This window comes from Talpa occidentalis, unplaced genomic scaffold (assembly GCF_014898055.3).
Source record: "Talpa occidentalis isolate TD23 unplaced genomic scaffold, MPIMG_talOcc4v2.1 talOcc4.8, whole genome shotgun sequence".
Lineage (NCBI taxonomy): Eukaryota > Metazoa > Chordata > Mammalia > Eulipotyphla > Talpidae > Talpa > Talpa occidentalis.
The window spans coordinates 26539538-26556436 of record NW_023605194.1 but is presented as its reverse complement, the minus strand read 5'-3'; the positions used below and the strand labels follow the sequence as shown (position 1 = coordinate 26556436).

The following is a 16899-nucleotide window of genomic DNA, read 5'->3' as shown; positions in this document are numbered from 1 at the left end:
TTAAAAGGAGGAATATAAGGACTAAAAGACTGAAACATCAAGGAAGTTTGCATCAAGGAAGGATTATGGAATGGGAAAATAGGAAAAACAAGACCTCAGGTGATGTTTCTGGTCAGTTTATCAAAAGTTTAAAAAAATTTTTTTTAATTAAAGTTAAAAAACAAAAGCCAAGGTAGGATTCATGTAAATATTTTGTTCCCTTTCCCTTTTACACTGCCTTGTAGGCTATTTGTCTAAAAACGTGACCATTTTTATATACTTTAATACCACAAATGCCTCACCCTATTTTATAAATGTTCTTTTCAAATTAGATAAATACTCATATGCCTAGTAAGGGAATACATTGATTAATAAATTATTTAGAACCTAATATTTTCTGAACTATTCTTTATATTAAAAATATTTAATCATCAGAAGCAATTATTTCTAGTTTAAGCAAATCCAGTAATTGTCTCTTTTATACAGTTTGCTTTTTCCAGCCTCTCTGTTTTCTCGCCTGTCATTTTTTTTAAAGATTTATTTATTTATGCATACAAGAGCTGGGGTACAGGCCAGAGATGCGGGGGATGGGGGTGAGAGGATTCACCAGAGACATAGTGGGGAACAGAACAGGCAGACTGATTGAAATACACTGCTGAAGGGAGCAGCGGGCGAGACAGGAGAGGTCTGCTGCGCCATGTGGGTTGCTCCCTGGCCGGCTGGGGGATCGAACTCATGCTGCAGAAGCTGCGGATTGCTTCCACCACCAGGGAGGCCCTGCCTGTCATTTTTTTACTGACAAACTTTATTGTATATCAGGGTCTTCAGGACTTATTAAAACATTTCTTCTTAACATGCATGTATCTGTGGTAATTTCAATGGAACCTTAAAACAAATTTCTTCTATGTACTGGGATTAATCCCAATTAAATTATTGAGTTTTCCAGAGCAATACAATCTTCCTTTTGTTTGTTCAATCACTTGGAACTAGTAGATTGCTCAGTAAATGTTGCTGGTAATTTAATTTTCAGTTGCTTGGTTGTTTTGTACTATAATTAAGTTTAAAAAATTTCCCATTTCATATTTATTTGTATTCTAAATTATAAATGTATTTTGGAGTGAAGTATATAGAATCCCGTGAATTTGAAATGTATCAAAAAGTAAGATGGGTTAATGGTAGAGTATACATATATAGCAAAATGATAAGAATTGTAGAATCTAGATGCTGGGAATATGGGTATTCACTTAACAGTTTTTCAACTTTAAAAAAAAATCTGAAATGTTTCATAATTTATTAGGAGAAAATTAACTTATACTTATCCAGAAATTGTGATGTATATGGCTATACAAGTATTCCCATTAGATTGAAGTATGAAATTGCCACCAATATAGGTCAAAAACAGATAAATATAGGGGCCTCCCCTGGTGGCGCAGTGGTTGAGTGCTGGGCTGTGAGGCTGCCTGCAGCCTCTGCAGCGCCAGTTCGTTCCCTGTCCACTGGGGAGGGTCCCACAAAACAAAAACAAAAAAACAAACAAACAAAAAAACCCAGATAAATATAGGCAGTTTCACTTGATTCAAGTGATGACTAAAATTGGCTTAATATAAAATATGATTCACTTTAATACTGATTGTACTTACTGGTCTGGCTATACTTAGCAATATATATTTTTGATTGCTGAAATTAGAAGTTTATAAGAACCTAGAAAGTTTGTAGATATTTTGCCTGTATTTTGTTACCAAAATATACACCTCATTTCCCTGATTTACTTATAAAATTTATATATGTCTACAAAATTATGTTGGTTTTGGTAATGGTTTTGGAAAAATGTATAAACACCTCAATTAACAAGTCTGTTTGCACTAGCATCTCAAATAAATTTTAATGAAAAAATTGTAAAACAGTCAAACCACAGATAATGGTGATAGTCACTGACAATGTGAATATACTTAATGTTACTGAATTATACTTTTAAAAATTGCTAAAGTAGTAAATTTTGTGTTACGCATATCTTACCAAAATTTTTTTTAAAGGTAGCATTTTTGGTTTTCATCAGTAGGGCTTTGGCTATTCGTGTTTTTTTGTAGTTCCATATGAATTTCATCAGTATTTGTTTTATTTCTTTGAAGAATGTCATTGGGATTTTTATTGGAATAGCATTGAATCTGTATATTGCGTTTGGAAGGATGGCCATTTTAATAATGTTGATTCTTCCAATCCATGAGCAGGGGATGTCTTTCCATTTCTTTGTGTCTTCTTCAATTACTTTGAACAGTGTTCTCTAATTTTCTTTGTATAGGTCTTTCACCCCTTTCGTTAGGTTTATTCCCAAGTATTTGATTTTTTTGGTTTCAATTGTAAAAGGGATGGTTTTCTTGATTTTTGTCTTCTTCCGATTGATTGTGTATAGAAAAGCTACTGATTTTTGTGTGTTGATTTTGTATCCTGCTTAAAGGTAGCATTTTTGGAAGGCAGGTGTGCTCACCACTATACTGGCACCATTGTAAGGCAGCATTTTTGGATAAACAAAAATAGTTTGAGGACCTAGACATCTTGACTGAGGTGGGTCAGAATGACTAAAAAAAGCTGCATACCTTCTATTTTTAGCCAGGCTTTAATGAACTATGGCTGAATTAGGAAGCTAAGTAAAATCACAATTTTGGATATTATTGCTGGGGATTCAGTTTTTTCCCTGTTCTAATTAAGAAGTTTAAATTGGAGGACACAACTGAAATTCATGTTCTACTAGAACTGAAGACCTCAATGAGCTGTACCACCTGACTAGTCTTTTACACTAAGCATAGATAAGCTAGTTATTCTATTCCAAATAGAGTAGTCACTTGTCTATTAAAGTGAAAGTGCATAGCAGGTAACAAGTTTTAATTAGCAGTTTCCAGTTTACTGTCAAACTTTGGCAGGGAGGGTCTCATTGAGTTAAATTGTATCCGCCCTAATGGAAATTGTAGTCAAAACTTGTGTTAATTTGAAGAAGAAATAGGGAATAGCTATAAATTAGACTTGAGAGCTATAGTGGAGAGGAGGCCAGAGTCTTAAAGATAATGTCATTATTTTCTCTTTTAATTCACAGAAGTTGCTGGGTGTGTTTTGCCACGGATGAAGATGATAGAACAGCTGAATGGGTGAGACCATGCAGGTGCAGAGGATCTACAAAATGGGTTCACCAGGCTTGTCTACAGCGCTGGGTGGATGAAAAACAAAGAGGAAACAGTACAGCCAGAGTGGCATGTCCTCAGTGCAATGCTGAATACTTAATAGTTTTTCCAAAGTTGGGTAAGAAGATCCTTAAAAACAGCACAGCTATATGTGATGTTATTATATATAACTCTCTGGTCTCAAGTTTTTATGAAATTTCTATATTCTTTCTTTCATTTCCTAAAAGTCAGACATTTGTTTTGCTGATAGTCTATACTATTCTTAATATACTCTCAGATTCACCATTTTATCTCTGTGTTAAATATTTTCATTTGGTTGAGTGGATAAAGAATTTGGACATCTAGGCTTGACCTGCCTGAGGACAGGAGTGGGAGGGAGGGAGAAAAAAAAAGAAAGAATGTGGACATCTTAACTGTGTGGATAAAATCAAATAACAAAACTGTAATAAATAGCTGACTAAAGAGCCTCATTCTCTGGAGACCACTGGTGTAGAGAAAGAAAACAACAGTGTATTTAATGCTTATCCCTAATTCTTCTGTTAATGAAGAAAGTAGAGAAATGTAAAGATTGGATGAAAGCATTAAACTCATATTTGGAATCCTATTTATGTGGTTGTCTTTCTTGAAAACTGCTTTCATTTTTCTGCTAATTGGCAGGCAAGAAATAACCAAAGGTCTTTGAGAATGAGGCTAGCATTGAAAAAATTATAGCAGACTGTTTAAAGGAAGCTGTAACCGAGTTTGAGAATCAGTTAGCGTGTTACATTGCAGCCATATGATATGATTTGGTGTTTCTTTTTGGTGTTTATGCCATGCCAGTTGTTAAACATTTTTAATGTCACTCTTGGTTGTAATCAAGTGGTTTATGAAGGCAATTTGGGTTCTGGGAAGGTCAGGAGGAAAGAAATAACTATCAGGGAAGTAGAATTCAAGGAAAAATTCTCACATTTCTAATGTGAAAAGATTTATAATAGGGGCAAATAAAATGTTTGTTGGTAATTTCTAGCATAATCCATAAGAATCATGGCTTCTTAAAAAGCAATATAGTAGAGAAATATACTATTTTAATATTTGGAATTTGTGGCTCACATGATGTATCACACACCAAATTTTTTCATTATAGTTTGAAAGCAATATTTTAAAATAATTTAAGCATCAGGAAAAGCAATTACTACTGTACTCTTTCTCCACATTAATGTCTGGCTCACTAAAGTTAAGATTTTATATTTAACTTAATTTTCCTACTCTTTAATTTTACTAAATTTGTTAATCCTACTTTTCAACTACAGGTTGTTAGGCATACCAGCAAGTATAAATTGATTCTATTAAATGTTTTAAATATTCAGATAGTTACAAAAATTATTGCACTTCTCACTGAAAATTACATATAATGTTCCATAAGGCATTGAGTTCACAAATGTCTGGCACTTAACAGTAAAGTTGAATATTTCAGTTTGAGAGATGGCAGTTCGGGTAGATAAATACTTTGAGCTATATTCAATTCTAGAAAAAAGTTATTAGGTCTAGTGTGGTAACTGAATTTAAGGCAACCTAAAAATAATATATTGATTTCTTTTTACAAGAAAGAAAAAAAATGGCTAGATGTTAGGGAAAAGTCAAACTCTCTTTGGTTAAGTATTTTTGTCATGATTTAGCCTTTATATTTTGTCCTTTGGAATTATTTCAGTTTCAAATGATAGCTTAAAGGTATACAATGTGCTGCATTCATGTAGATCAGAATTTTTTTTTTTTACTTTATTTTTTTTTCTGACTTTATCAGTGTTTTGAAAAGTTTTATGTTCATTTGAATAGTTTTTATTAGTAGCTTTCTTCCTGACAAGATAGGAAAGCATAGTCTTGTATTTCTACTTTCTTGAAACAACATGCTGAGGATACCTGCTCAAATACTGAGGTTGGAATCATAGTCCCAATTTTTCCATGCAATTTTTAACACTGACTCAATAATAGGAGACTTATTGTCCAAATGACAGCTGTTGTTTTTAAGTGAAGCCATGTGAATTGACTTTCCGGTGCCTTGTTCCTCCTTGCTATACACATGGCTAGTGCTGTAGGTTATACTTAATCCCTATAGAGGTTTTTCAAGTCAGGATTCAAAAATAACTGTTGGTTAAAAAAAAAACCCTTCTCTGTATAGCATGTTTTCACTAATTATCAGTATTAAAAGTTGCCTGTCTATTTTTTTGCATATTATGTATAGGCCAAGAATTTGTTCATTTTCTGAACTTAGTGGTTTCTTGCAACCATAAAACAAAATATTTAAGGGCATACATTTGTGATAGTAATTGTTCTTCTATACTATAAACCATACATTTATATAATGTCCAGTAGTATCACCTAATTACAATATTTTATCAATAGATTTTCTCTCTAAGCCTATTTGCATTAATTTCGTAGCTGATACCCTTTCGTAGCTGATACCTTTTCGTAGTAGTTACCCTTGTTTTTGTTAAAATGAGTTAAAGTTCCTTTGATTGTAGTTTAATCTGCTTTCAGTGACAAAATTCATTATACAGACTTTAGTTTACTGGAGTAGTTGAATTATATGACTGCTTTAGTGACTTCTTGTCCCAGTTTTTATAATATTTGAATTCCTACTTGGTAATGTACAGTGGGAACAAGGTCTGCTAGTCCAAACTAATCACTCCTAATTCACTGATCACAGTCAATTTGAAGATAATACTAACATCATACTATTTATCATTTGAATTAAATGTTTTTTTATCACTCTCAGTCTTTTATGAACCCATTTGAACCATTGATTCATTTCCCTATATTTGGGTTTTAACACAATATGATAGTAGCAGCAAAATATTTAACTCACGTGTAAGAGTTTGTTATCTAAAACAAATAATTCCTCCTGCCTATCCTTGCTGAGTATGTGAAACCTTAGAATGTCACAACTAAAAACCTAAAACAATTTCTTTGAAAGTCATACTTTTCAAGTATATTTGAAATGTTTGTGATCAAAACTTTCCACCCTTTTCCCTCACATTGCCTGTGGATCAGTTAAAAATTTGCTAGGGACCACCAATGGTCCCCAAACAACCCTTGAGAAACATTGGCTAAAAGAAAGACTAAAGGACGAGAGGAAAAATTGTATAGAGAAAGAGATGATAATTAATGTTCTATGGGATCACTCTTTGTAGCAGTTACTTTTTAAGAAAAAAAATTTTCATAGGGATTTAGCCTCAGTCTGGCTAACTGCTAAGTCTGTATCTGTATCTTTTCTGGTATTTAGTGGTGGCAGGAATAAAGGGGTGGTGCCAAGTACTTGTCCCTAATTGTTGATAGGGATGTATTACGTTCAGTAATAAAAAACATGAAGGACTCATCAGGCCTTCATTCCTTTCACTATTTACCACCCATCTTATGATTTGCTTTCTTGACGTGAATTGGGTCTGCTGTGTATTTGTAGGTACTTAAAAACTACTGAAAATGTGGTCTGGAGACCAGCAACATTGGAATCATCTAAGAGATGAAGACCCTTAGTACCTTCCCCACTCACTTCCAGTTTTAATGCCTCAAAATTTGCATTTTTATTAAATCATCCAAAAATTTATATGCATTAAATTTAAGAAGCAGCTTTAAAACATGAAGGGGATGCCAACTGTTTGTCTACTATTAAAAATAAACATTTCCATGAAATTTGAGATCAATAGTAACCTTGTTTACCTACGCAGAATTCACAGGAGAGTATTTCAAAAGAGATCTTGATTCCCAAAGGTAAAAGGGACTGATTCACATTAGATTGCTTATCTTTCAACAGTGTTTTGTAGTTCTCAGTATACAGGTCTTCCTAACCATCTCATTATTGTCATGCTATTTTAAATGGAAGTATTTTCTTAATTGTATTTTTGGATTGTTTGTCGCAAGTATGTAGAATACAATTAATTTATGTATTTTGATCTTGTATTCTGTAACCATGCTGAACTTGGTGATAGTTCTGATAGTATCTTAGGTGGATTGCTTAGGATTTTCTATATACAAGATTGTGTCCTCTCTAAATATAGTTTTACGTATCATCCAGTCTGGATAGTTTTGTTTCATTCTGTTGCTTAATCTCCCTGGCCGCTACAATCATATTAGATTGACTGATTTTCATGTTAAACCAAACTTTGTTTTCTAGGATAATTCCACTTGGTTGTGATATACTATCCATTTTAGATGTTGCTAGATTTGGTTTGCTAGTATTGTGGGTTTTTGTGTCTGTTGTCATAATGGATATTGGTGTGGGTTTTTTGTGATACTTTATACTGATTTTTTATGGGATAATGTTGACCTCATAGAATGATTTGGGAAGTAATCTTTCCTCATAAATTTTTTGGTAAGAATTTGTGAAAAATCGGTATTTTTTTAATTTTTAGAGAGCTAATTGATTTTATTGATTTTTTTTTATTTTATTGATTTATTAATTGGGCAGCATCCCATCTAACCACTGCTGTTAATTCTACTTCAAACGTTTGTTGGTATGAAAGTTGTCTGGCTCTGGGCTTTTCTTTATGGGAAGTTTTTATTTTTTAATTACTAGTTTACATTTTTTAATCCTTAGAGGTCTATTCAGGTGTTCCTATTCTTGAGTAAAGTTTTCATAGTTTGTGTCTTTCTAGAAATTTGTCTGTTTCATCTAGATTATCTAATTTGTCAGCGTACAGTTCATAGTATAGTTTGCTTTTCTTTTTCTAGTTTGTAAAGGTGAAAGGGTAGATTATTATTTTGAGTTTTTTTTAATAAACTTTAATTTTCAGAGCAGCTTTAGGTTCACAGCAAAATTGAGAGGAAGGTATAGAGATACGCTGTATGATTCCCTGTTGCCACACATGCCTAGTCTCCATTATCATCATACTTCACCAGAGCAATCAATACATGGATTACAATTAGTCACTAGTTCACATATGATTTTGCTTTGAGTGTTACGTATTTTATGGGCATGGACAAAGATAATGGCATGTATCTTCCATATTTTAAATGAAATAGTTTCATTGCACTAAAAATCTTCTGTACTGAACCTATCAATTCCTTCCTTCTACCTATCCCCTGGCAATCACTGATCTGTTTTCGTACTTTTGCCTTTTCCAGAATGTCACGTAGTTAGAATTCCATAATATTTAGCTTTTCAGATTGGCTTCTTTCATTTACTAATATATTTAGCATCTCTGTGTCTTTCAATGACCTGATAGTTTATTTCTTTGAAGCCCTGAATAACATTCCATTGTCTGAATGTGCCACAATTTATCGTTCTCCTATATAATGACATCTTGATTGCTTCCAGTTTTTTGGCAATTACAAATAAAGTGGCCATAAACAACTATGTGTGGGGTTTTATGTAGACATACGTTTTCAGCTCACTTAAGTAACAAGTGTGAGTGCTGGATTATGTGGCAAGATTGTGTTTAACTTTGTAAGAAACTGTCAAGCTGTCTTTCAAAATAGCTGTACATTTTGCCTTTCCACCAATAATGAGTTCCTCTTCTACATATTTGCCACCATTTGGTGTGGTATTTTGAATTTTGGCTATTTTAATAGATGTTTAGTGGTATCTCATTGTCTTAATTTACAATTCTGGTAGTAATACATTATGTTGAGCATCTTTCCATATACTTATTTGCAGTCATATCTTTGGTGAGGTGTCTTTAGGTCTTTTGGTCATTTAAAAATGAGATTGTTTTCATGTTAAGTTTTTTTTTTTTTTTTTTTTTTTTAAGTTTTTTTTTTTATAGAGGCATGTTTTATTTGTTTGTTTGTTTGTTTGTTTGTTTTGTTTATACATGCACTGGGTACAGTCAGAAGCGCGGGAGGGTGAGAGAATTCACCAGAGCCAGAGCAGGGAGCAGAGCAGGCAGAAGAACCGAAGTACACTGCTGAGGGGAGCAGCGGGCGGCAGGAGAGGTCTGCGCGCCATGTGGGACCCTCCTCCGGTGGCCGGGGAGCAGCCGGGGATCGAACCGGCGCCGCAGAGGACGCGGGCAGCTTTGCAACCCAGTGCTCAACCGCTGCGCCACCGGGGAGGCCCTTTCATGTTAAGTTTTAAGAGTTCTTTGTATATTTTGGGTAACAGTCCTTGATCAGGCATCTTTTGCAAATATTTTCTTATTGTCTGTAGCTTGTCTTCTCATTCTCTTGGTCTTTTCTTTTAATGTAGTCACTTCTAGCTATAAATTTCTTTCTTAAGCATTGCTTTGATTTTTTTTCTTTGACCCATTGATTATTTAGAAATGGGTTCTTTCATTTTCATATATTGTAAATTTCCTACATGTCCTTCTGTTACTGATTTCAGTTTCATTCTATTGTGATCAAAGAACATACTTTGACTTTCGTCCTTTTAAATGTATAAGATTATTTTATGGCCTAATATGTTTATCCTGGAGGATATTGCATGTGCACTTGAAAAGAATGTATATTCTGCTGCTGTTGGGGTTCAGTGTTCTATAAATATCTAGTTGGTTTGCAATATTTTCAAGTCTATTTCCTTGTTGGTTTTAATTGATATTAGCGTAGCCATTTCACTCATGTGTCTTAATAGATTAGTAATAAATTCTTAATTTTCATTTTAAATTTTCACTTCTGTTTTTCCCTGCCTACACACAAATACACACTCACAGAATTGATTAACATTAGGATTGAATTAAAGAAATAAGGAATGGGGAATACTAATGGGATGGCAACGATGGGAAACTGTAGTTGTTTATTTTTTTAATTGCTCTCAACAAAACATTCATACTTGTGTATAGAATTTGTTAAGGTATTTAAGTATAGTAGAATATAAAGCTTAGAAAAGATATTCACTAGGGATAACTCCTACGAGAAGCCTTTCATTAGTAACAGTGATACCAATAAGTGTCATTTGCTAATAGGTGTCTACTACTTGCCAGATACTATTGATCAGTTTGCCAATATTATTTTATTTAAGGTTCTCAAAGGCTGTATGTAGTAGAGACAGGCCTTCTTTTACAGATAAGAATCCAGGGGAATCCAGCAAATAAGGAGGCAAGATTTTAAATTGCTGAATTTCTTAACTGTCATTCAGCTACCAGTCCACATATAAGTAGTTTCAAGTATAATGTAATAAACAAAATGCAAATTTGAATTTATTATGTATAAATATTTTCTACAATTTGATGACACTGGGATCAAAGGAGAAACATCATCATGCCCAAAATGAAGGCTGGGTATACTGTTGTACTAACAAGTGATCTATTCTCCTTTTTCTTTGTTTTGATATTTCCTGTTCTGGAAATGGAAAGGAATACCAACTACATGAAAGAGAAGATTAGCAACTGCAATATCTCATAGGTGGCAGTATTTCCTTTTAACTCTTTTAACTGTTTACATTTACTTTTTGTATTTTCCCTCCAGATAATATATTCATGTGTTCCAAAATTCAAAACTATTGGGGATAGTAGGATATTCACTTTCTACCATGTCCCCTACCCATGATGCCAAGTAAGTTTCTTTACTTGGAGGTATCACTGGTGTTTCATTACTTGTCAGCAACCACTGTAACAAGTTTCTGGTGTTTCAATCATACATTCTAGGGTGTTTCTCTTTTTCTTCTCTCTTTTCCCCTCTTTTCCCCTCTCTCTACACACAAACTCACACTCACAATATGTATAAACATTAGGATTGAGTTAAAGTAACAAACAAGGAACAGGGAGATACCCAGGTATTGTCAGCTATGGGAAACCATTTCCATGTATAGACCTAAAAGTAGAATGGAAGTGAACTGTTAACACAACTTTTGAGAAAAGTTGTAGAGGATGGAGAGGCTGTTTATAGCACCTGTGATCTTAGAAAAAGAAATGCAAAATGCCTTCAGTGAGAGAGCCAGAGAAATAATTCCCTTAATAGTTTAACCACACTGATTATCTGGTCATTCTGCACATTGTTTGAATATATCAGAAGCTAGAGGGAAAGACTGCCTGGAGGATAGAATTTGTTTGGTCAGCCTCCCAGGCACAAAGAAAGGTGAAGATAAAGAGCAAACCTGGAGAGGCAAACAAAAATATTGAATGCATAGGTTAATAAATTGATATATTCCAGCTTAGTATATTATACATCCTATTTGTTCCACGTGTGTTTTTTCCTTAGCAATATATATGGTAAATACCATTTTATATTAGTGTGTAAACAGCTTCCCCTCCCCTTTACAGTTATATAATATTCCATTACGGTGATGTGTTGTTATTTATAGAATCAGTTTTACTTTTGATGGACATACAGGCTTTTTCTAATCTTTTACTAGATGCTATCTATCATAAACAATTTTGTGTAAAATAATTTTATGCACATGTGCTACTATATCTAAGATAAATGACTAAAGTAGAAATGCTGGGTAAAAGGGTATGTGCATTTATAACATTAATAGATATCATCAAATTGGCTTTTGTAGAGATTATACCTATTTAATCTTCCCAACAGTGTATTGGAGTGCCTGCTTTTCCATTGCCTTTGCCAACATGCTGCTATCAATATACAGAACTAATTATATTTGCTGCCTTAGCATTGATCAAAGCTCAGCAGAATGTTCACTCAGGTATTTTTTTCTCTTTTATTATGAAATATTTCATTTGTTCTAAAAGAATATATCATAACTACATACGAGGAATAAATATTAATAAACCATCTCCTGTTTACCTATCCCTCAGTGTTAGAAGTAAAATATCTTGGTGAGTTCACCTTTTTATTAAGTAGTGACTTTCATCTATAATAATGGCCTTTTTTCTTAAACATCTATATAATATAGAAAAGAAATAGTAATATAGCTCCTCCAGTTTTTTTAATCACCTTGTTATTTTAGGACAATTTTTGATTTACAGAAAAATTACAAAGATGGTACAGAGACTTCTTGTATGTCCCACATCCAGTTTTTTCTATTATTAATGTTTTATATTAGTATGGTACATTTGTTATAATTAATGAACCAATATTAATAAATTATTATTAACTAAAGTCCATGTTTTATTTGGATTTATTTAATTTTTACCTAATATTTTGTTCTGTTCCCAGATTCTATCCAGGATATCATGTTATTTAGTCATGTCTCCACAGGCACCTCTTGGCTGTAACAGTTTCTGAGACTTTTGTTTATGATGACCTTTACAGTTTTGAGGAGTGCAGGTCAGGTGTTTTGTAGATTATACCTCAACCAGGATTTGATGTTTTTCCCATAACCAAAGGTTATGAGTTTTGGGGAGCAGGATCACAAAGCTAACATGACATTTCATCACAGGACAGATACATTCTATCAACATTAACTGTCAGTCATGATCCTGAACTTGATCATTTGGCTAAGGTGGCATTTGAGAGCTTCCTTCATTTTAAAGTTACTCTTTTTTTCTCCCCACCCTTTATTCCAGCTTTCTGAAATGTCTCCCTTTTCTCAACTTTTTTTTTCAGTTCTTGTGAATTTTTTGTTACATTTATTGTGATAACTCACATAGTTGGGGTTTTACTGTCAAAATGTGTGTGTTCTATTGCTACTTTTTTCTCCCCCACCATCTTTTTGATCACCTTCTGCACTGAAGTGTTTTTTCCTTTGATACTGTGTTTCCCCCAGTAAAGTTTTGTACTTTATTTTCCTATTTAAATGGTTATTCCTTAAGATGTATTACTTCTTCAGATATTTGCTTTTCACCCATTCTCACCTTCTAGAACTCTGTTTAGAGTTTTATTTTAAATGTTTTCATTTTATTTTTCATGTTTCTCTTCGAAAGTGTTGTCCATATTTTGGTCCCTCTGTTGTGTAGCATTGTAATTCTTAACTGTTACTCAGTTCTCAAATTCTTTTCTTAAGCAGTCTCTAACCTAGTGATTTTTCTATATGTTCTAGTTGTTTTATAAATGTGTCTGGTCATTTTTTTATAGTCACTTGTTCATTTGTAAATTCAATATTTTATGATCAGATTGATAATTATATTATCTAAAATCTTTAGCCTAAATCTGTTGCTCATGATGCTTTATTTGAATGTGGGAACTATGTTCATATATTTGTAAAAGTTTATGTGAAGGAACTCCAGAAAGATAAGTATTTGCTGTGATAGATGCCAAGGATGGGATTGGATTAATCTCTGACCTAGGGATTTCTCCCATAGCACAAACAAATTTCTAAACTGAAATCAGCATGTCAATTACCTAGATACATATTCCTATAGGAAACTATCTTCCCCATCATACTTTTCTTCTTGAAGATAAGACTGGCTTTTTTGTTGGCTCACTTTGTTGTTATATGGACTTTTTTCCTCGCTAACTCTTTCTCTTAGGGACCGCTCCTCAGCTTTGTATGGACCCAAGACCCAGTGTGACTTGTAAAACCCAGTGTTTGAGCTTTCCCCATTGTAATTTTTTCACTGAAGAGAAATATTTGTCATGGTAGGAATTTCTATTTTCTGAATTTTGTTATCATTCATATCCTAATAATGCTTGGTGATACACACTCAATCCCTTTCATTTCTAATAAACTAGTTAGATCTCATTAATGAGGTTATTAACATGACTTTTTACAAGACTATTTCATAGATATCTTTGTATACTTACTGTATCACAATTTGAGGCACATAATACATAGTTGTCTTCCAGAAAGACATGACAACTGATACCTCAGTAATACAAAAAATCCTAAGAGACTATGAGCCAATTATATGCCAACACATTGGGTAACCCAGAGATAATGGATAAGTTCCTAGAAACACATACCATAGCAAGACTGAATTGTGAAGAAGTAGAAAATTTGAACAGACCAGTATCAAAGAGATCATAAACTTCCCAGCAAAGGAAAACCCAGAACTAGAGTGTTACTCCGGTGAATTCTACCAAACATTGACAGAAGAATTAATGCTAGTCCTTCTTAAACTCTTGCCAAAAAATTGAAGAGGAGGGAATACTCCCAAACTCATTTTTACAAGGCTAGCATTACCCATGTGAAAACTATCAACCAATATCCCTGGTGAATATAAAAGCAGAAATTCTTAACAAAATACTAGCAAACCAAGTTTAATAGCACATTAAAAGGATCATTCACCATGATCAAGTAGGATTATATCTGGGTTTAGATAATGGTTCAACATCTGCAAATCAATAAATGTGATATGCCATATTAAGGAATGGAAGATAAAAATCATTATCTCAGATACAGAAAATACCTGACAGAAGTCAGTATCCTTTCATGATTAAAAGCTCAAGAAATTAACTGTAGAAGGAACATACATCAACAAAATAAAGGCCATATCAGATAAATATGCATACAAAATGGCAAAAGGCTGAAAGCTTTCCCATAAAGAACAAGACAAATATGTTCCATTCTTAACATTCCTACTCAGTGAACATAGCACTGAAAGGCTAAGGCAGAGCAATTAAGCAGGAAAAAGAAAGAAAATACATCCAAATCATAAAGAAATAAAATTATATTTGTTTGCATATCTCATAGAAATGCTATATATTTAAAAAAATACTAAAGACTCCACCAAAATCTGCCAGAACTAATAAATGTTATTCAGTAAAGTTGCAGGAACCAAAATCAACTTACAAAATAAGTTTCCTTACTATACACTAACAACAAATATCTAAAAAAGAAAATTTAAAAGACAATCCCATATATAATGCCCAAAGGAATAAAACACCGAATAAAAATTAAAAAACATTAATGTAAAAAACTGAAGTGACAAAAATAAATGGAAAGAGATATCTTGTGTTTGCAGGTTGCAATAATTAATATTGTTAAAATTCTCATACTACACAAAGCCATCAAAATTCCAGTGGTGTTTATCCACAGAGGTAGAGGAAAAGTTATAAAATTTGTGTGAAAACACAGAAGATTCCAAGTCATCAAAACAGTGCTGAGAAAGAAGAACAAAACTGGAGGCATCACTTCTCCTGATTGAAAACTATCGTAATACTTTGGTAATCAAAACAATATGGTACTGAAAAAAACCCGCACATGACTAATGCAGAATTAAAAGCCCAGAAATAAACTCATGCATATACATCAACTAATATTTGACAACACAAAGACTCTCGAAAAGGGTGGTGTCTTCAATAAATGGTGTGGGGGAAACTGGATATTCACGTGTAATAGAATGAAACTGGATTCCTATCTTTTTTTTTTTTTTTTTTTTTTGTGGGACCCTCACTGGCGGCCGGGGAACGAACCAGCGCTGCAGAGGCCACAGGCAGCCTCGCAGCCCAGAGCTCAACCACTGCGCCACCAGGGGAGGCCTGGATTCCTATCTTTTTTTTAAGACTTATTTATCCATGCATATAACAGCTGGGGTACAGGCCAGAGGTGTGGGGGGTGAGAGGATCACCTAGACAGTGGGGAACAGAACAGGCAGATCCACTGAAATACACGGCTAAGGGGAGCAGTGGTGAGTCAGGAGAGGTCTGTTGCACCATGTGGGTCACCTCCCTGGCCCTGGATCGCACTCATGCTGCAGAGGCTGCGGATAGCATCATAGGTTGCATCTCAACCCCTTGCGCCACCAGGGAGGCCCCGGATTCCTATCTTTTACCACTCACAAAATTAACTTATAATGGATTAGATTTATTTATTTTTTAAAAAGATTATTTATATAAGCACTGGGTACAGTCAGAAGCGTGGGAGGGTGAGCGAATTCACCAGAGCGGAGAAGAGAACAGGCAGACTGATGAGGTACACTGCTGAGGGGAGCAGCAGGCGGCAGGAGAGGTCTGCGTGCCATGTGGGACCCTCTCCCGGCTGCCGGGGATCGAACTGGCGCTACAGCGGCTGCGGGAGCTTTGCAACCCAGCGCTCAACCGCTGCACCACCGGGGAGGCCCATAATGGATTAGATTTAAATGTAAAACTTGAAACTATAGTTTATGGGAAAAAAATGGGTAATCTTGACATTTGCCTTAGTAATGATTTTTTTTATATATACCAAAAAGCACAAGCAACAAAAGCAAAAATCAACAGGTCAAACTGAAAAGTTTCTTCATAGCAAAATAATGAGCAAAATGAAAGGGCAAACTACCGAATAGAAGGAAATATTTACAAACTATCTGATAAGGAGTTAATATCCAAAATCTATAAGGAAGTCAAACTACTGAATAGCAAAAATCAACCTGGCTTTTAAATGGTCAAAGGACTTGAATAGGTATTTTTCTGAAGAAGACATACAAATGGCCAACATCTCTATCAGGGAAATGCAAATCAAAAACCACAATGATATAGTTACCTCACATCTGGCTATTATCACAAAGATGAGAGATAAGACTGGAGAACAGTGAACTGTTGTGCATTGTTGGCAGGAATGTAAATTAGCCACTTTGGTTCCCCAAAAAATCAAAAATAGAATTATTATATGACCCAATTCTACTTCTTGGTAGATACCCAAAGGAAATGAAATCACTATCTTGAAGATATATATATATTCCCATGTTCACTGAAGCATTATTCACAATTGTCAAGACAAGGAAATAAGTTTCCATCAATGGATGAGTGGATTAAAAAAAGTGATCCATCCATGCATACACACATACATATATACAGTAGAATATATGATCATAAGAAGAGAGGGATCCTGCCATTTGAAATAATGTGTGGATCTCAAGGGCATTACGCTAAGTGCAGTCATGGAGAAAGACAAAATACTATATTTTCTCACTTACATGTGAAATCTAAAATAGTCAAACTCATAGAAAGAATGCTGACTACCAGGGGCTGGAGATTCTGGGAGTTAATGGTCACCAGGTACAAACCTCCATCTGTGAGATGA

At 34.1% G+C, this 16899-nt stretch overlaps 1 protein-coding gene across 1 annotated transcript in view; it reads left to right on the top strand.

Annotated features, from left to right (window-relative positions):
- MARCHF5 (membrane associated ring-CH-type finger 5) overlaps positions 1–16899 on the top strand; it is a 47987-nt gene that overhangs the window by 11928 nt on the left and 19160 nt on the right. The window contains exon 2 of the mRNA XM_037495598.1: positions 3068–3270. Coding sequence (XP_037351495.1) covers positions 3068–3270 — 203 coding nt within the window. The remainder of the gene's footprint in view (positions 1–3067; positions 3271–16899) is intronic.